Source organism: Rhinolophus ferrumequinum, chromosome 11 (genome assembly GCF_004115265.2).
Source record: "Rhinolophus ferrumequinum isolate MPI-CBG mRhiFer1 chromosome 11, mRhiFer1_v1.p, whole genome shotgun sequence".
In the NCBI taxonomy this organism is placed as follows: Eukaryota; Metazoa; Chordata; class Mammalia; order Chiroptera; family Rhinolophidae; genus Rhinolophus; species Rhinolophus ferrumequinum.
Window position 1 is genome coordinate 2,659,657 of NC_046294.1, and position 20,528 is coordinate 2,680,184.

The following is a 20,528-nucleotide window of genomic DNA, read 5'->3' on the forward strand; positions in this document are numbered from 1 at the left end:
GAGGCGAGCCCCATCCAGCACCACTCGCACGGGGGCTGTTTTCAGCCTGCGCTGCAAACGCCTTGGAAATGTGCTGTGGTCTCTCTTTGTTCTGCTCCCTGATTTCCCATCTCTCTGAAATTATGGGAAGTGTTTGTTCATTCACTAGGGCCGTCCGTTTGATTCTTAATTTCATTGGGCTTCTCTCTCGTCTTCCTCCCTTACATCCTGTTTCTCACGGGGATCAGGTCTCCCCCACCCGCCCAGTCCAGCCCTGGGGTTTCTGGGAACCGTCTTTGTGGAGGACTCAGAGGTTTCGTAAAGCGCGTCCCAGCAGCCCGCCGGTGTCCTCGGCGTCTAGGACCGTTTCCTGCCCTGGGCGCCCATCCAGCTCCAGGGTCAATGCCAGCAACTTCAGGAGCCGTCCTCCTCCCACGGTGCTGGCTGCAGGGCTGACCGCGCAGTCCACCCGCAGGACGTTCACAGGCTGAGTTGAGACTTCATAGACTGACTCGGAGCCCGGCAGGGGCGGCTGGCTCCCCGGTCCGCTTCTCCGCCTTCTGGGCAGGGGAGGGTGTTCAGAGTGTGACTGTCCCCCGGGACAGCCCACCCCGGTCACGAGCATGGTCATTACCACCCAGTGTCCTCGCTTTTCTCTATTTATTGTTCCCTGGTAGAAATGCGTTCTCTTTGTTTCTCACTCCAGAAAACGGTTTTGTTCTCTTAGGGGAAAATTTGGTTGCAGTCACCTGGTCATATAAATTGGTGTGACTCTTTGGGGAAAGCAGTTTGCCAAAAGGATTTCTGGAGCCATAGAAATGTTCAGACCTGGCCATTCTGCTCCTGGGAACATAATCGGAGGATGCGATTCCAAGAAGAAAGGTGGTGTATGCAGGAAGTGTTCATGGCAGCGTTATTTATAAAAGCGAAAAGCCCCGAACCGGCTCCGTCTGGCTCTAAGGAGTTTGTCACATGATTCGTAAAGCCCCAGCATGTGGACTCTAAATATTCTGGAACGTGGAACGGGTTAACTAAGAATGCGGTGGCTGTAGGGACAGATCCTTTCAAAGGGCAAAAGGGAGAACCAAGTCCACTTGCGCAGCTTTCCTGAGCGTGCCTCTGAGTGCTGGGTCTGGGCGAGCTTGTCCGTGTCGGGGATGTGTGCGGCCTTTGTAACAGTCTCCCTGATGAAGGCGGTGGTGCTGGTGGTGTGTGGCTCGGCTAAGGGTTTCGGGGGAGACACTTTCATGCCCCTAAAAGGAAAATGCACAGCAGTTTCGGGGGAACCTGAGCAGCTTGGCGGTAACTTCAGCAGCTTGAGTTTGATTCAAGGCAGCGCCCTGCTGACCCCATTAGGAAAATGGGGCATTTGTTGGACTTTTTTAAGCAGAGTGTTAATGAGTTGAACTGGCGCTATGGGGGCACCTTCAGCCAGTGCTGACGGTGCTGGAAGCTTCTTTCTGTCCAGAGGCATGAATGGGGGCCAGCCGTGTGCTGGGCGTGCTGTGTGCTGGGTGTGCCGTGTGCTGGGCGTGCCGTGTGCTGGGAGGCCGTGTGCTGGGAGGCCGTGTGCTGACCGTGCCGTGTGCTGGGTGTGCCGTGTGCTGGCCGTGCCGTGTGCTGGGTGTGCCGTGTGCTGGGCGTGCCGTGTGCTGGGAGGCCGTGTGCTGGGAGGCCGTGTGCTGACCGTGCCGTGTGCTGGCCATGCCGTGTGCTGGGTGGGCCATGTGCTGGGTGGGCCATGTGCTGACCGTGCCGTGTGCTGGCCGTGCCGTGTGCTGACCGTGCCGTGTGCTGACCGTGCCGTATGTTGGCCGTGCCGTGTGCTGGGAGGCCGTGTGCTGGGTGGGCCATGGGTACCTACTGAGTGGCTCAGGGCTCCTCCCACCGTACAGACGCCCACGGGGAACTAGTGCATCGAGGCCCCTCCCCCGGAAAGGCAGGGGTCTTTGGGGAAGGATTCACTGAGGCCGAATCTCCGAGCCAAGGAGGAAGAGGAGGGTGGTGCGGCCATCCACCCAGGGTACTTCTGTTTCCGAGCAGGTTTCAGCCCCATACTGCAGAGAACCCTGATCCTGTCCAACGTGACCTCTCATGTCACAGGAGACATGTGCCAACACGGCCAGGCCAGGGCAGCTTCGGAAGACGTCCCCCAGTGGGGAGAGACGCTCTCCTGTTGTTCCCCCCACCCTTGCTCCCCTGCTCTTTGGGGGTGGATTATTCCTGGTGTGGGGGTTTTCCTGACGTTGGTGTCTAATGGGATGGAGCCTTGCTGTCGGCTCTGCCCTGGAAGGAATTTGTTTGAAGGTTGTATCAGTCGCTGAGGCTTAATTAGTTCCCCAAATACAAGTCTGCATTAGGACCTGCTAAGGAGATGATGAGCCGAGCTGGGTGGGGACCGACGGGGTTCTCACAGCGTTGTTACGAGCGTTCATTCTCCGGGCGTCCTGGCACCTGTGCAGGTTTCAGTTGGCTAACACCTTGATCTATGAGGTGGGGGCCCCCCTTGCACTTACCCTCAACGTCCAGTTTCCTGGGGCTGCTGGGAATTCACACAGGTTGGGTTCCTGTGTGGAAATCAACCTCAGTGTCTGCGATCCTTCCTGCAAGGACGCCCCCAGTACCAGGAGCAGCTGTTTGTCCTGGGCCTCTCTGCTGATGAGGTCAGTGGTCAGGACACAGCCAGGCCTCCTCGCTCTGCCTCGTGCTGCTTTGTCACACTCACCGTCTCCAGGCTGGGCACACCGTGGCCTCTGGACATGGACAGCAGGCACTCGCTGCTAGATGCCACGTGTGTGCAGGTGTGCCTGCGGGGGGAGTACTGCTTGGCTTAATGTAGTTTATGAGCCCAGGATTTCTGCCTTCTGATAATGGCCGAGCAGCTCTTGTCATACGAACCCAACCGTCCTGCTGATAACAATGACAAACTCTGGATAAACCGTAAAAAATAGCAACAGTGGCTCAATGGCGTTGGCAGGCAACCAAAGGCAGACATAACTGGAAGGGCTGAGGCCCTTGACAGGAAGAGAACCCTCCAGGGGAGGCCCACATGAACGAGGGGTTCCCCTGACAGAAAGTGGGTTTCACTGGGGTGAGGATTTGGTGGTTGGAGGTCAGGATGGAGGCTGCCTGAGTGTCTGGAAATAGAGGAGGGGGAACCTTTATGTGCAGAACCCCCACATGTGCACATATAATCCTCTCAGCTCCTTGACTGACTTCTGAACTATCATGAGACTCCCAGGGTCCCAGGGGAACACAGCAGCTTAGCGCTCAAAGAGCCGAGGGGAGATTGCAGCAGCCCTCCCGAGGGGAGGCAGTGCCAGGTTGAGTCCTGCCGCGTGAAAGGAGCTTGGCAAACACTTTGGGTTTTCTGCCAGAGCCCCAGAAGAGCCCCAGAAGTCAGGACCTCATCCGGGACCAAACCAATAGGGATTCTCCCAAAAAAGCCTACAGCCAAGCCTTCAGGAGCACGGTGTTCTACTAGTACTTTTACTCTGTACTAGAAAAGCTCAACACGCTTCACAGGAAGATAACAGGATCCAGGGACTCTCCAACAGGTCAGAGGCAATGGCTGGTATAGAATCAAAAATGACTAGACATGCAAAGAAGCAGGAAAATGTAACGTGTGATCGTCAGAAACCACAATGAACAGAAACAGACCGACAGACAACCCAGAGGTCAAGATGGGCAGACAGGGACCTACAGTGACTGGAACGTGTGATTATAAGCTCCCACGTGGTGCCAGTTCTTGTGTTGTGTCCTGAAGCTAGAAAGGTGTGTGAACCCCGCGCCTGCCCCAGGCCTTCTGGAACATTCCAGGTGTGCGAAGGGGGTATTCAGAGTGGGGAAGATTCTAGAAACAGTCGTTTCATGTAGTGAGGCAAACACAGGAAAAGACTCAATGACTGAGTGCCAGGTGGGAGGTGGGAAAGTGCCGTCCTTTTATTTATTCATTTGTTGAGTGAAGCTTTGAAACAAGGGTTTCCTGTGAGGGGCCGAGCTCGGTTCTGGTGGCGAAGTGGTGAATAAGACAGACTTGGTCCCTGCAAACGTATTACTGGAGGGGAGAAGATAGTATAGGAAACTCGTAAGTCATGTGATTCCAAATTTTGATAGATGTAATGAAAGAAAGATAATGAGGGGTTCCAATGGAGAATAAGGGGGTTACCTGTTTAGAGAGGATGGCCAAGGAATGCCTCTTTGAGGAGGTGGCCCTGCGAGGTCAGAATGCTGAAGGCTGGAGTTAGGGGCCAGCCCGGGCAGGGCGGGTGCAGGAGTCCAGGTGGGGACACCGCGGAGGCAAAGTCCCCAGCTGTGTTCAGGGCATTGAGAGGCAGCTGGCAGGGGCCTGTGTGGGTGAGGGGCAGCGTGGAGGAGCAGGGGCACGGAGGGGATGGCATGAGGCCCCCAGAGGCCTGGAAGGGGAGAGTGACACGTCGTGCCGTATGTGGTGTCCTCGTCAGCTCAGGCGACTGTAACAAACACCACAGGCCGGGCGGCTTACACAGCGGGCATTTACCTCTCACAGTTCTGGAGGTTGGAGTCTACGATCAAGGTGCTGACCGGTTCAGATCCTAGAGAGCGCCCCTGCTGGCTGGCAGGCAGCCTCCTTGTCACTGTCCACACGTGGCCGAGAAAAACATCTCTCTCCCTGCCTCCTGCTCTGAGGGCACTCATCCCATCTTGAGGGCGTCACCCCCAGGGCCTACCTCCCAATACCGTCCCACTGGGGGTTAGGGTCTCACCGTATAAATCTGGGGGACGCAGACCTGCAGTCCGCAGCACGTGGTCACTCTGGTGACTGACCATCTCTCTTGGGAGCTGCCTTTGAGCCGCTGTGTGTGCTCAGCTTTTCAGTGTCCTTGGACACGTGGGTGTTGTGTGGCTGCCGTGATTCTGTGTGGTCCTGGCATCTGCAGTCCAGTCCCAAATGTCCAGGCGGTGTCTGGGCGAGGAGCCCTTGAGGACAAAGCCATAGGCTGTGATGGAGGCAGGGGCCCCGCCCTGGTGGCTCATGGGAAACCAGCCAAGTCCAGAGAACTGCTGGTCCTCGGGCTGCCACCTCGGCTCGCCTCTGCGGGGTCCTCCGTGGGTCGTGCTTCCCGCTGTGCCGGAACTCCACGGTCTGTCACGTATGTGAACAGTGCGCTCTGCGGGGCTGACTCCCTTTGGGTGGGTGCAGTTGCTGCATCCCATCGAATGTGCAGCAGGAAGGCAACATGTCTGCAGTCCCAGGCAGGGAGGGGTCAACGGGGGGGCATGATTCCGACCCCCCTACACCCAAGCTTTGCTTCTGGGTGCTACCGCGGCTGTGGTGAGCCGGGCTGAGAATCAGGGCCGCCTGGTGGCCCTGAAGGAGGAGCTCCCCCGACTCCCACTGAGGACTGAAGCCCGGGCCTCCATGTGCCCACATAGGTGAGCCAGCTCGCGACATCCAGGGCTCCCTGACGGCTACTGGAACGGGGGCGCCCCACTCTATGGCAGGAAACTAAGTGGAGCTCCTACCTGTGTCTCGGGGGTCCCTCCTCCCCTTGCTGGGCCCCCTGCAGGGGACGGACGTTGATAGGCAACCCACCCCTGTGGGCTCCCGGATGCCCAGAAACCCAGTGGGTTAGCGCTACGCAGGTGGGGTGTGCAGGGTGGGGGTCCACTCCCCAGCCTCCAGGAAGGTCCCCGAGCAAGCCCAGTGTGCCACTGGGTCATATAGCCACCCCCTCCCCAGGTTTCTGTAGCCTTGGGACCCTCTCAGAAACCTCACACCAGCAGGGCAGGGGCTGGCCTCCCAGTTTACAGGTGAAGACACTGAGTCCCAGCCCTCCCCGGAGAGTCTATTACTTGGTACATGCTGGACAAGGGCCCAGTCAGGGTCAGGTCCTGCAGGACGGGCAGTCCAGCCAGCGTCCGGCCCCGCAGTGGGAGGAGCCTGTGGTTCTCATTCAAGCCGTTGGCAATTGTGTGTTTCCTGTAGACTCAAGGTTTGCACAGAGCCCCCCAGTGTCCCGTCATTCTGGGGGGTTTCTGGCAATCAGTCTCGGGGAGTCAGGGCTGGGTCAGAAGGGCGGAGCCCAGGTCTTCTCTCCCGAGGGGCCTAGGTCTCTGCCGGGAGCCCTGGTGCAGTGGGTGCTGGCTCAGTCCTCAGGGTGGCCCGGGGAACACGCAGGAGGGATGTGGCACTGTGCCAGGCGGGAGGTGTCCTGTGACGCCTCGTGGGCTCATGCGAGTCTGTTGAGCAGACCGAGCTGGTGGGCACTCCGAGCCTCAGTTTCCCCTGTGGGAGATCCAGGGTCCTCAGTCTCTTGGTTCTCAGGAGGACTACAGGGGTGGCCCTTGCTGTCTCTAAGCCAAGGCACTGCCACATGCCCCAGGCTTCCAGAGCGGTCAGAGCAGTTTGTGGAGTACGCAGCGTCCTTGGAGGACCCCCTTGGCACAGGGTAAAGCTGCAGGGAGGGAGAGGGAGGAGGGCAGCACTTGGAGGCTGTGACCCTCTGAGACTGTGCCCTGGGACCCTCCCCCTGATTGTGGTCAGCCCCGGGCCCACCCTCCGAAGCCCGTCTCCCTGACCCCACTCTGACCTTGGTCTTGTACCTAAAGCCCGATCACTGTGTCAGGAGCCTGGTGAGGACCACGTGCGGGAGCTTCTGTCCCCGTCTGCCAGCAGTGTCCTGTCTGGCCCCGCGCGGTTCTGAAGCTCCACCTCGGTGCCCCTCACCCCAATCCTCCACGGGCCCCGAGTCTCCACGGCCCCTCCAGGGGCAAAGCTTCCCTCCCTGAGCCCCGCTGACGGGGCCGGGGATGGTACACACGCCGCAGACACCTACGGCTTTGTTTAAAGATAACCCCGCATTACTGCCGAGACGCCTTTTTATATCCCGTGTTATTTATAAGAGCGTGATTCATTTAAGTATGATTGTGGGATGGGGAAATGTTGTCTACTAATATTTAAATTGCCGTTATCTAAAGCTACGCGGAAAGGCAGCAAGGCCTGCTGTTTGGATCAGGTCCGGGGGGCAGGAGGAACCCTGGCCTAGGCACGCTGGACCCGCCATCCCCCTGCCCGGGCCGAGCTGGGCAAGGCTCTCCCTCACACACGCTGTCTTTCTCGGCATTTGGTTTTCAGTTCTGTGAGGTACAGGGGAGGGTGTGGCTGGTGAGCCACTGAGCCCTCTGGAGTTTCGTTTCCTCCTTTCAGTTCCCAGTGCGTCTCTTGTCTGATGGAGGCTAGAGCCACCCCCGTGAGTTTGTGCTAAGACAGAAGTAGCCTCATGCCCTCCGCTGCGTCCATCCAAGCCTGCTCACCCTTCTCCCCGCCCACAGGAGGTGGGGCCTGAGTACCTCCCCAGGCCACTTGAGGAGAAAAGGGAATCACCCACGATCCGGGATTTCAGGGCCTCCAGACATTCCTGCCCGAGGCCCAGCTTCATCAGCTGTCTCGGTGGCAGCAAAGGTCTACTGTCGCTTGTTGACACAGGAAAGGAAGGTACTAAAGGACGTGGGTGGCTCACAGTGCGCCAAAGGACCAAAGAGCCAGGCTGGGACTGTGTGGCCAGCCTGGTATCCAGCCACCCGTGGCTGCTCCGTGGAGCCAGCCCTGCCCTGATGTGAGGTGCCCCAGGGCAGCTTGGCCTCCAAGGGGCAGACAGGACCCTGGGTCGAAGTAGGGAGAGGTGGCAGTATGGGACAGAGAGTGAGGTGGCTTCAGGCCCCAGGCAGCTGCAGTACAACAAGGAGACCAGCTTACTATACCTGGAAACGTGCCCCAGGACACTCAGAACAAAATAGAAGCTGGGACTCGCGACCTGTCTCTTCATTGGTTCATTCATTCATTCATTCATTCATTCATTCATTCTCACCAGAGCTTTAGGGTGCACCTGCAGTTTGCAAGGTAATGGGGTGGGGGGTTTGGGCATTGACCTTGCCTTCGAGGAGTTTAAAGTCTCCTAGAACCAGGAAATGCCCCGAGGCCAGACTGCTGTCATGGGAGTCCTGGGAAGGAGTCTGTCCGATGAGTGGATCAGTCAGGGAGACTTCCTGGAGGAGGCGACACCAGAAAAAATAGCATACATGCATCTGGAGGGACCTGGGAGGGCTTATCACGGATGTGTGGTCAGGGTGGGGCCGGCAGATGGCCTCACCACCTGCTTCCAGATTTCTTAGGTTTAATATATGCAGGTAGACACCGCTGACAGCCCTAAAGTCCAGTTACAAATCCAGAGTGACTTGACCCTCCTATGAGGTGGGACCATTCAGTCCTCATCTAACAGATGAGGAAACAAAGGCACCAAGAGATGTGGTGACTGTCCCGGGGTCACAGAGCTGGAACGTCGTGGCGCTGGGATTTGACCCGGAAGGTCAGTGCCCCCACACCTTTGTGCTTCACACGCGAGCTCGGTGATCCCACAACCTACCCTGGCAATGAGTTGGGTTATTCCCACCTTACAGATGGGGAAACTGAGGGCCGGGGTGGCTGGCCAGTGCATGGCCACCGAGGGAGGAAGACAGAGCCAGCCCCTGAGTCATGCCAGGCTCCCACGTCTGGCTGTTTCCCGGTGCCGTCGCGGTGACTCCGGCAAGAGGGGGTGGGCTCACCACGGACACCCCCAAGCCATGTCCCTGGGACCTGCCAGCACACCAGACTTCCGGGGTGTGTTTACAGCACCTGGCGCTTCCTCCCTGCCAGGATTTCAGAGTCCTGAAATGTTCTGATGTGCGAAGAGCCTTTTTTTATACAAGAGATGAAATTATTTTCAGCCTGTTGTCAGGCAGTTGTCAAAAGACGTGGCAAATAAAGGGCCAACGGAGTGAGGGTTTTGTGAGGGCGAATCAGAGCTTGAGGGGAGCCTGTGGGTCGCCGAGGTGAAGCTCGGCAGGAACCGGGGGCTGGGAGGCGGACCGGCCTACACTTTCTCAGTGTTTATTGTTTCTTACCAAGGGTCTGGCATTGGGGTTGGGCTAGGTGCAGCCAAGGTGGGGAGCTAACGGGCCAGGCTAGGAGGCCGACAGTTTGGGGCTTTTTGGGGGGTGACCCTCTTTTCCTTCCTGGTGAGTTTCTGAGTTGGGGGCCGCCATCTAATCTCTCCTCCTGTTTCTTGTTGGTCTTTTATTCAGCACCCAACTCAAAAGGCACTCGCACATCGTTTGGGATGGGGATGTGGGAAGGTGGGGGGTGGGTAAGCATGTGGACCCCCGTGACACCCCGTCCAGCTCGGACCCAGCAGTTGCTCCCCTCCAATCTCCACCTCGTCTGGAATGAAATCCATTGGAAATCAAACCTCGCTGGCACCCAGTCAGAAGGACTGGCCAGCGCAGCATCTCGTGGTCTTCCCTGCGAGACCCCGTGTAAGGAACCAAGGGTCTCCAGGCCGGTGAAAGGCAAGGTCAGCCATCTTTGGACATCTGGGCCTCGGGCACCTCCAAACCCAGGGCTGTGGGGCAAGGAGGCCTGACCCGTGTGGGACCCTACCTGTCACATCCACAGGACCTTGCAGTGGGTCTCAGGAGCCTGATGGGGTTCCCACGGGAATGTCCCAGCGTCTGAGACACATCACAGGATGAACTGCTTGAACAAAAAGATGTCTGGGAGCCTGACGGGGAAATGGGGTTTAAATTTTGGCTTCCGTCTTTGTCTTGATTTTCCTTTTGGGCCTCCAGCTCTCAGGGTTTCTAATCCCCTCGTCTTGGAGAATGGAGTCGGTGTTGGTTCTTTCCTGCGGCTCTGCAGGAGGTTGGGGGTAGGAGACCAAGGGCAGGTCCTCTTCCCTCTGCCTCTGCCGCCCAACTTTCCAGAGTCACTTGGGGCAGCCCCGGGTCTCTGGTGTCTGTGTGAAGGGCGAAGAGTGAAGTCCAGGCTTTTAGTGCCTCGGCTTTCCTTTCAAACTATGTGGCGGGTGCAGGCATATCATCTGTGCAAAGGGAAAGGAGATTTGTGCATGTGGCCAACATCCAGGATTGTCAGCCTGCGTCTGACAGTGAGAACCACCGCACACAGGTAGTGAGCTCCCTGTTGCTGGAAGTATTCAAGGAGAGCACGCCTGCCAGTGGCGAGGAGGCCTTCATTGCCAGGGGAGGCCCACCTCCCCGACAGGGTTTCTGTGGGGCAGAGCCTGGCCCAGGGCCGGGCACACAGCAGGCCTGCACATACATGCCAGAGCTACGGCTCCTCATTTCTGTGACGTCTTTCCTCAGATTCCTGGTACGGTGGGCTGGAAAAGTTGTCTGCTGATTAAAAGACTGGCAGGTGTCTGGAACAGGATTCCTTTGGTGTGGGCTATTTCCTGGGCTCCTCAAATCCTACTGTTTCCAGTCAGGTCTCATTTCCAGCCCTGCCCCTGTGCAGTCCGAGAGGGGACCAGGCGCCTCTCCTGTTTACGCTGTATCCCCTGGACCCATGCAGAGCCTGCTGTCCACGAGTGCGATGGGACTGGAATTCAGGGGTGGGCGGCCCCTCCACCCCAGGCCTGTTTTCTGGGTACAAGGCCCCTTCTCGGGTGGCAGCCCCAGGACTCTGTATTTCTGACTCTGCCCCCACGTGTGGGCAAAATCCACCGCGAGGAACAGTGGCTCTCCCACCTGGGCCACATGTCCCTGTTGTTTGGGGAACTGGGGTTCTGCCCCCTCTGTCCTCAACTCAGAAAAGAGGTGGGATTTTCCCTACGTCCTCCGCTCAAGGCCAGCAGCTGGGGGCGGGCCTACAATGTTGGGGGCTCCGCTGGCCTTTGGTGACGTCCCCACCGCCATCGACCCTGGAAGGCTGGCACTCGGCTCCGTTGGCAGCGAAGGTTGGCGTGGGAACTTGGCGCGGGACGCGGCTGCGTGTTGTTGGGAGGGCATCCATCACCAACAGATGGAGGCAGGGTTGAGCATCGCCGAGCCTCCCACGCTCCGGAGGCTTCCCTGAGCTGTGGCGAGTGCCCGGGGCCCACGTGGCAGACAGGGCTCAGCCTCTGGAGGGGGCTCCCTTGGCTAGCCGTCACCGGCGTCCTGTGCCAGCCAGAAGACGGCGGGCCTGTGGCCAGTGCACGCCCAGGAGCCAGACATGGCCATCTCGCCGACCCCCAGCCAATCTGCCCGGGGACACAGCTTCAGCCTGCCACGGTGGCAGCCCCTGAGTCGAGGCCCTGTTGGTGACACTCCCTGCATCTGAGGGAGATGCTTCTGGAAGCTATGCTTCCTGTCCCACATGTGCAAGGACACTGAGCTCCTCCAGTGCCACCTCTGTCCCCAAGGGCGTGAAGTGTGCGGGACAAGTCGGTGGGGTCTTGGGTGATAAACGTGCAGTGACAAAATCACTTCTTAGGGCACGTCTTAGAACCAGCTGGGGCTCCGGCCTGGGGGTTGGGACCTGGCGGGGTGGGCGGCGGGAGGCTCCCAGGCAGAGAGTGCCAGCAGCAGAGGGCATGTGACGTGACGTGGTGGGACGTAGAGAGACGGCATTTAGGTGCGTGGCTGATACAGGGCGCACGCCGGATGGTCCGAGGCAGGTTTCGTTCTCACGCACCGAGAGCCCGTCTGGCGCGCCGTCCCGCCAGCCTGGGCGTCCCATCGCTGCTTCCGCTGTCATTCTTGTCACAAGTATGTCAACCATACGGACTTCATCTCACATGTTCCTGCTGCTGCTCGTTCCTCTTCTCATCTTCTCTCTCTCTCCTTCTCTTTGTTTTTTTTTTTCTTTTTTTTTAATTTCGGAAGCAGTTCTCTTAGCAACCGAAAAACCGCACACTTAATTAGAGCCCCAGCAGCAGACGCAGCGGGTGACAGAGCCTGCTCCCCAGAGCCCCATTTAGTGTTCAAGAAGACCCTCCTCGTGTGGTGACCCCCTTCCAGACCCCTCTCCTCGTGTCGTGACCCCTGCCACCTGCCGCAGAGCACACTGGTGACGGCCCCTTCTGTGTGTACTTTACAGGTAGCATTTCCTCACGGTCCCCGTCCCGTGTGTCTCCTCATCCTCTGTCGGGTGGAGATGCTAAAGAAAGGTGCAAAGTGGCTCCGAAGCTGCACAGTTTTCTCAGCTGCTTGGATTCAGGGCCATTGCTCGGCTGCCGTTTAATTGTTTCATCTCCCTTTAAAAAAGGGGGGGGACCTGTTTTCCCCAGGGCAATTACCACAATGGGGATGGGCCAGGGAGGTAATGGGTACTTGTGTCTGATTCTTTTGAACGGAAATCTGGGTCGTGTGCAGACATCCCGGAACGCAGGCGAGGGCTGCCCAGTGAACGTGGGTCCGGTGTGAAGCTGTCTGAACTGGGGAGGTTTGAGCCTCTGGACTTGCTCTCCGTATCTGCTGGCAGACAGACAAGTAGCACTAGGGGAAACTCGGCTTTTTCTTTACAAACAAAATTAGAAAAGCACAGTGCCTTCTGTCTGGCCCCAGGTGTGTGTGAGCAGACGTGGCCCCAGCAGCCGCCCGGTGTCCTGCAATCATCAGGGCTCAGGCTCACACATGCCTCCCGAGTGCTCCGGCCGCCGGCTCCAGGATGCTCGGATCCTCCCCTCCCCGGGCGGTGCGGATCCCAGAAGCAAAGTAGCGCTGCTCACATGACGGGCGCCGGGAGAGGCCGCGGGGCTTGAGCGGCCCCATCTACGCACAGTTGGTTCCCAGCTGACAGACAGACTATGGGGTGGGCTTTGTCACCAGCACACTGGGTCTGGCATACCCAGCGATGCTTGCAGGCACACCGTGCCCAGACGCCCGCGGCCGCTCCCCGGGTCCACTCCGCTCCAGCGCCGGGGGGCCGGGCAGTGCCGCTCCCCTTCCTCCCATCCGAGAAGGTTATATAATGAGCGGCGGACGGCTGCCAAAGTCGGAGGGAAAATGAAGTCTTTGTTAAATGCCTTCAGCAAAAAGGAAGGTAAGGCCACGCTGCAGGGAGCACGGTGCACGGGGATTAGCTGGGGAGCGGGGGCCTCCGGTTCCTCCAAAAATTGCTGGTTGTTCCTTCTTGGCATGTAAGTTGGTCTGTAATCTTCACCCACTTGAACGTGCCGTGTTATTTTGGTTTTGTCCCCCCCAAGTCTCTAGCCCCTTGCAGAACGGCATTCCGGAACATGCATCCATGGTGACTGCCGAGGGCATATTAGGGACTAAGTCCCAGGGAAAACAAAGGAAGCGCTGACTGTAGCCTGTCTGCTTCCTGGGGGCTCGTGAGCACTTCTACGGGGTACGGAAGGAAGGTGAGGACGGCGCTGGCCACAGCGGCCAGGCGGGCGGTGTCCGGACCACATCCCGCTCTCCTTGATGGTCCCTGGGTTCAAGTGCATGGGATGGGTGGGAAGTAGTGAGTGTGGCAGACTTTAAAAGTGCACACGCTTTTTGTCATACCTTGTGTGATTTTTATTGTGGAAAAGGAATGTATAAATTAGTGCATGTAAGACGGTTAGGAAAACACCCACCCACTTAGAGTTTGCAGATTGCATGAAAGAAGGCAGCAGTTGGGTGGCATATTAATCATTTTCACACAGGGAAAGAGTTATTTTTAACCCTTTTTAAAAACAACAACAACAAAACACCACAAAAAAACATTTCCTCCGAGGGCTCCGGTGACTTTGTCAGACGGAGAGCTCTCGTTTTTTTGTGAAATCGAAAGGTTTATGAAGACGTGACTTTGGAGGAATTAGGAAGGTAGCTCCCAGCCCAAGCCATAAAACAGATGCGGGCTGGGGGGGGGGGATTCCAATTAAGTTGCACAGGAAACTAATTTAATGTGGAATCTTGGTAATTAAGCGAGACAATTTTCATTTGAATGTTCGCCCTAATGTCGCTGTGTGATTCCGTTGGAGTAAGTCACCGTCCTCAGGGCCCAGTGTAAGATGTCCCGGCTGCTTTTTCCCTCAGCCTTGCGAGGGTGTGATTTTCAGCTCTCTCCCAGCCCCACTCTCAGAAGGCCCTTTTCAGCCCGTCTCTAGGGAATCTGTGTAAGAAGCAGCCTTCGTCCTGCTCCCCTTCTTCCGTTAGTAACCCAGATTCACATTCGGAGACTCGGTTTTTGCAGTCCATGCACAGCGTGGACATTTTCCTGGGGGAGCGTGACGTGAGGCGCTTTCCGTGTCCGTCTGTTTTCCCATCGGCGTGTCTTCCCTTCCACGTCCATCTCAGCCACGGGCAGGATTCCCCCAAATTCCATCACTTTCTGTGGAGGGTATTCGGATCTTTCTCAGTTACACTGGTCAGAAAACAGATGCTATTGTTTCGTCAGGGACCCTGGGGGGCTTGGCGTGAGCCCCTGTCATGGACCGCAGGCGTTTCCCTGTCCAGGAGCGTCCCCTTGGAGCAGGAGTGTCCCCGCCCCATGGTGGGCGTGAGCCCTGGCCTCTCCCTGGGGTGGGGGGCGGTGAAGATGACACGGGAAGCTGAGAGTGCTGTGGCTGCTCTATTTGGTGTGTCTGCTCGAGATGCCGGCGCTCTCGCTGTGAGTCTCCAGCCGGCAATCTCTGTGAGAGGGACACACTTGCTCTCTAAGGTGGTGGAAACCTCAGCCCTCGCGGAGGTGTTTCAGTCCCCACCCCTGTGGCAGACAGGTCTCAGGTGGCCCCAAAACACCCCCCACCCCGCTGCATTGTCATCCTAACTGCTGAGCTCTCACTCATCCTTGAAGTCTTTCTGGCCTCTCTCTGCTCTGGGGGAGTGACCCCCATGTGGTTTTCCCTCATGACCAGCAAAACACAGACTCCAAGATGAAATTTCTCTAGGAGGGGGGGTAAGGCCTTGGCTGATTCCCCGGGGGGGGCGTGCCCCTGGAGAGAGCAGCCTCAGACTCTAGACACGGGTCCCTGGAGAATGCCGCCAGCCTTTCCTGGTCCCCAGCCCTGTCCCGGCCAGGCCCCTATCTGTGAGTCCAAGTGCTTTGAGGAGTCACGAGTGGGTGCAGGTCTGAGCTGGGGAGCCCAGGGTATGCACACTGCGTCTCGCTCCCACGTGAAATCTTCTCAGAGGAAGAGGGGTGGACAAAACCTCACTTCTGCCTGATTGGAAAGAATGTGACCCCCCCCCCGCCATGTGTCATTTCCTAATTGTCACCAACTGTTCTGAACCAGAATGTGAATTCCGAGTATGTGTTCTCAGGAAGCCGTATGCCCTCCTGTGTGGCTTCCCCAGGGTGGCCCCGTCTCTGCTTTCCCACGACAGCCGGGCATCCTGGGAGGTGGCAAAGGGGTGCACTGGGTCACAACTGTCTCAGTGGAGCCCTGCCAGTGCCACCTCTCCCCCAGGGTCCTCTGCCAGTGCCACTTCTGTCCCCAATGAGCTCTGCCAGGGCTACCTGAGTCACCTCTGAGCTTAACCACTTCCACCTCTGTCCCCAGTGAATTCGGCAGCACACCTCTGCCCGCCTTCATGAGCCCTGCCAGTGCCACCTCTGTCCCCATGAGCCCTGCTGTCCACCATGGGCGGGGGCTGGTAGCAGGGCTGCTGTCCTTAGTTTTCACGAAGTACTTCACTGTGGCTCTGCCTTGGGCAGCCGGCGGTCGGAGCTCATCCAGGACTCAGTCTTCTCCTGCGAGATTCCCGTCTCCAGCTCTCCGGGAGGGTGTGGGTTTTCTGTAGCTCTGCCGTTCCAGTCTCTGGGGTCAGCCCTGGCCTCAGGCAGCACAGAGCTCGCTCGGCTGGCTATGCAGGTCCTGGGGCGTGGGAAAGCGGCCTGGGCATCGAGAGTGTGAAGGAAGCACGCGTCCTGTGCAGCCAGGAGTCACTGGCATGTTATTTCCCCTGCAGCCTGGGGGGCTACTTTTCTCTAGAGGTGTCTTCTTGGAAAGGACTCTTTCTCTTTCTGACTCCTGCCCTCGGAGCAAACCGGGGTGGCTGCAGTGCTGGCCCTTCCACGTCCCCGGGGGCAGTACCCTCATTCTGAGTCCCCAGGTGGGCCTTGCCTCTCGTCTAGAACTTAGTGAGAAGCCAGGTGAGGTGTGCCCACCCCTCCTGTGTCACGCTGCTGGGTCCCTGTGTGCTGGGTGAAGAAGGGAGCGTGCTTGGGGTCGAGCCAAGTAATTCCACACAGTAGACGGAAGGGCTATGTGACTGTCCTGGTGCCACCGTAACATAGTCCCACAGACGGGGCAGCTTAAACAGCTGACACTTGCTGTCCCCAGTCCCGGAGGCTGGAGTCCGAGAGCCAGGTGTCGGCAGAGCTGGCTGTCTGAGGCCTCTCTCCTCAGCGTGTAGACGGCCGTCTCCTCCCCGTGTCCCCACACGGTCGTCCCTCTGTGCGTGTCTGGATCCTGATGTCTGCCTGTTATGAGGGCCCCAGTCGCAGTGCATGAGGCCCCACCCCAGTGACCTTGTTTGACTTTAATCACCCCTGGAAAGGCCCAGCTCCACATCCAGTGACCTTCTGACATGCTGGGGCTCAGGACTTCAGTAATGAGCTTGGGGGCGTGTGGACACCATTCAGCCCACAGCAGGGCCCCAGGTTAGGTCGGGGCGAGGAGGAGCTCCGTGGCTGCGCAGTGTCCTGACCGCGCTGTGAGGCGGGGCCATCTGTCCTCACACGTGCCTGCCTCCACTGCTACCCTGGACGGAAGTCGGGCCCCGTGTCCCTTCCATCTCAAGCCTTAGCTTGACCCTTCCTGAGCTGCAGACGTCCTTAGTCTCTACCCCGTCTGTGCTTCTGTGTCGGGGTGAGTTCTGTGCACGGTGGGGTCCTGCGGGGGCTCAACACAGAACGCACGGCGCCTTCCGCTCGGCTCGCATGTGCACACACCCCCCTGTGTCCCCCCCCAGTGCTGACAGTGCCACACACTCACCCGCCTCTCCGTTCTCTCTACCCCAGTGCCCTTCCGAGAGGCCCCGGCCTACTCCAACCGCAGGCGGCGGCCCCCCAGCACGCTGGCCGCCCCCCGGGTCCTGCTGCGCTCCAACAGCGACAACAACCTCAACGCCAGCGTGCCCGACTGGGCCGTCTGCGCTGCCGCCTCCCACCGCAGCCTCTCGCCCCAGCTGCTGCAGCAGGCGCCCGGCAAGGCCGACGGGGCCCTGAGGACCATCGGCAGCTACGTCCCCGGGCCCTGCAGCCGGTCCCCATCGCTCAACAGGCTCGGCGGTGCTGGCGACGATGGCAAGCGGCCCCAGCAGCCCTGGCATGTGGGGTAAGGAGCGGCTGGCAGGGTGGGAACAGGCACAGGGTCGGAGGGGCTCCCGTGGAGACCAGTGACACGAAGGCCGCACACACTGCCGCTCCCGTTTCTGGATCCCGGGGCGGGCCTGGGGGTGGAGCAGACGCCTGTTACATTCCATCTGTCCCCTGAGAGCAGGGGGCCCGGGGCCATCTTCACGGACGCTGCACCCGTAGTGACCGCTCGGACCCATGTGGGCACTCTGAGCTGCCGGGCGCTTGGAGCTTCCTGGGGGGCTTGGGGCGGCTGCTGGCATTTGGGACCTCATTTCCTTCCTTGCGCATTGGCTTCTGGGTCCTTAAAGGGACCCATGAACCGTGGGAGCTACGGCCAGCAGCCTGCCCTGTGCTGAGAGCTCTTCCTCGTGCCCCATTTGCAAACCTGCCAATGTTTCCGTTGCAAACGTGCCTTATCCGGAATGAGGACTCATTCCCAGCAGTGAGAAAGCCTGGCACAGACGAGGAAACTGAGGCTGAGAGGGGCCATGGCAGGCACAGGAGGCTGCAAACCCCAGCGGTCATGCTGGCAGTCGCACCTGGTCCTGTCGTGAATGCCCGTGCGTCGGGGTACGGAGAGTCTCAGAGATCCCTGAGCAGCCTCCAGCAGAAGGAACCCTGTTCTTGTCCCTTTTCTAGACAAGGACATAGGCCAGCGTAGGTCAGACTGGGCATGGGACACCCCCTGGATATCCGACTCAGGGGTCTGCCCACCCCTCCCCCCCGTGTCCCCACAGCCAGGGAAGCTGCATCCTCGCGCAGAGCGCCAGCTCCCAAGCACACGCTCCACCTTGTCACACCTCCTTCCAGGATGCCCTCCAGGATTTCTCAGGCGAGGAGGCTGAGGGCAGGGGAGGACTCACTGCCTGAGCCTCAGGGGTCCGTGAGCATCCAAGCAACGACCATCTGTGTCACCACAAACCCTGCCGTGCAGTCCTGTGGGCCTGGGCCTGCTCCACACACTTCAGATCTCCTGGCTCCTTCCCCCCGCAGAGCCTCTGAGGGGCACTGCACCCTCCCATTTCTCAGATGAGAGGACTGAGGCCTGGGGTCACATGGCCAGTATATCGCCGGGGCAGGACTCTGACCCCGGCTGCTGGCTCTCACTTCTGCAGCTGGGATTCGCCAGGGTTTCTCCTCCTGGAACCCTGTCCTCACTCACAGTGGCCGGGAAGGGCCTGACGACCTGTGTTTTCCTGGCTGGCATGGCATTTCCGCTGAGGTTTGAACGCGCCCTTTGTCCGGCCCTCAGTGCCCGGTCGCCCACATCCCCACCCACCTTCCACGTTTCCTCCTCGGTGTCCCAAGCCCTTGGAGTCACCAGCCCCGCCTGTGGTGAGTCCTGCCCGACGCCGTACCCCAGCTAAGATGAGGATATGAGAGGGGGGCATGTGCCCCCCCCAGCCCACATCAGTGCTTTAGCCCATCAACACTTCCCACCCGAGTCTCATTGTTCGAACGGCGAGGTCCAGTTCCTGGCTCTGGTCTAGATTCTCACTCTGAGTCACCCCAGGGACGAGTCCCAGGTGCTAAGAGCAGTTTAAAGCTAAATTAAAGGGTTCCCCAGAGGCAGAAAATTCCGCTTCACACCATCGGCTAGAATTATGGCTGTAATTTTAGGAAGAGTGTGTCCCCTTCCTCCAGCGTGAAATCTAATAAGATACCGAAGGCAGTGTGGCCAGGGACTTGCAAAGCTACAAACAAAATATTGCTTCTGAAGAGAGAAAAGCAGCTGGCCTGTGTGGCGGGGACCCTGTCTGATTGTCCCTGGTTTCCTGTGCAGGTGTGTGTGCGTGCGTGTGCGGGTGTGTGTGCACGTGTGCACGTTTCTGTGTATGCTTGTGTGTGCATATACCTGTGTGCACGCACATTGTGTGTGCACGCACACGTGTGTGAGATAATCGCAGCAGCCAGCCTGTCCTGACTGCCTGATCCCAGGACTTCCGAGCACGTGTCCTGGACCCCACCTTGGGCCAGTTACTTCACCCTTTGTGCCTCATCTCTGGCGACTGTGAGCTGAGGATCATGACTAGGCCCAGCTCCCTCGGGTTGTTCTTGAGACTGAATGAATGAATTCAGGGCAGTGCCTTGTACATATTAGGTGCTCAGTCCACATGGGCTCTTAGATGATGCCCAGATCCCTGTTCAACCCAAGACCGAACGTTTGGCCAGACCCATTCCCTTTGTCACCCAGAGCTGTGGGCAGAGCGACCAAGTGCCCAGCCTTGCCCGGGACACAGAACTATCAGAGCTAAGAGCAGCACAGTCAGTCCCCCAGCCGTGGTCCCGCTACCTGTCCCGGTCAGGGAGAGCTGTCCTGGCCCGGCCAGCACCCGGCCTTGCTGTGTCTGGCTCATAGTAAGTTCCACAGAAGTGTTTGCCACCATCAGTGACACTTCAGAAGGACCCTCTGGCTGCTGTGGGGTAGGCACTGCAGGTGCCACCGCCCGGGTGACATGCTTGGCTAAGGGACAGGAGAAATGGAGAAAACCACGTCAGCTGGGTCGAGGGAGGCTTAGCATCCTCAGCACAAGGCAGGGTGCCTCTGGAGGCAGACGCCCACCTTGTCCCTTCCTTTCTCTCTTGATGCCCACGGTTCGGAAAGCTGGCTGCCAGCACCCATCTCTCAGGCCCCAGAGACCTCAGCCAGGAGTGTGATGGGTGCATCATTGTGGCTAGAACCAAACGCTCAGGTGCAGACTTGGTGGGAGGGGGGCCAAGGCCCCTCTGTGCCTGGGCTCCTGCCGGCACCCGCTGACTGCCTCCCTCCCTAACCCGGACTGCCTCCCTCCCTAACCCGGGCTCTGTGCTGTGCTCAGAGTCAGCCTCCCCCTTGGAGCCGAGCCCTCATCGCCAGCTGGCCCAAGTGCAAGGCAGGAGACGTAAGAGGGCCCAGAGTGATGGGGAGCAGTGTACCTGCAGCATCTCTTGAGCGCCCTGGCTCAGGTGCAAGGAAGGCTCTGTGCACACACCTGCCTGAGACGCGCCCTCTAGTGGCGCCCGCTGGCATGGCTGGTCCGTGTCTCTAAGAACCAGGGGAGATGGGGCTTTCCTTGCAGCCACTTGCCCCATCACCCGACACCGAGTGGAGAGAGGGGGTTTGGGGTCCTGCCAAGACCCCTCCCCAATACCCAGGGGGCTGATGTCTCTTGCCAGGTCCAGAGCAGCTCTTGATGTATTTTTGCAAAGTTGGGGTGGCTGCTCCCCCTCCCCAATCTAATGAGCGTTTCTTGGGTGAAGTTAGCTCAGCAGAGTGGAAAGGCTCATGCTTTCGAGTCCAGGCAGAGGTTAAAGGCCCCCACAGCCCCAAGGCTGTGTCTCTCTGAGCCTCGTCTTTCTCGGGCTCACAGGGTGGGGGGACAGCCACACCCACCTGCCCCACAGGTGGGGGCTGAGCTGGAAAGTCTCCCACTCCCGGGCAAAACCTGGCAGGGGCTCGCAAGAGCCTGTCTTT

The 20,528-nt window shown here is 58.9% G+C and overlaps 1 protein-coding gene across 1 annotated transcript in view; it reads left to right on the forward strand.

The window, feature by feature from the left end:
- The window catches only part of SHANK2 (SH3 and multiple ankyrin repeat domains 2), a 471,028-nt gene that overhangs the window by 195,272 nt on the left and 255,228 nt on the right, over positions 1–20,528 (forward strand). The window contains 1 exon segment of the mRNA XM_033119735.1: positions 16,736–17,051. Within this exon segment, the coding sequence (XP_032975626.1) occupies positions 16,736–17,051 (316 nt within the window).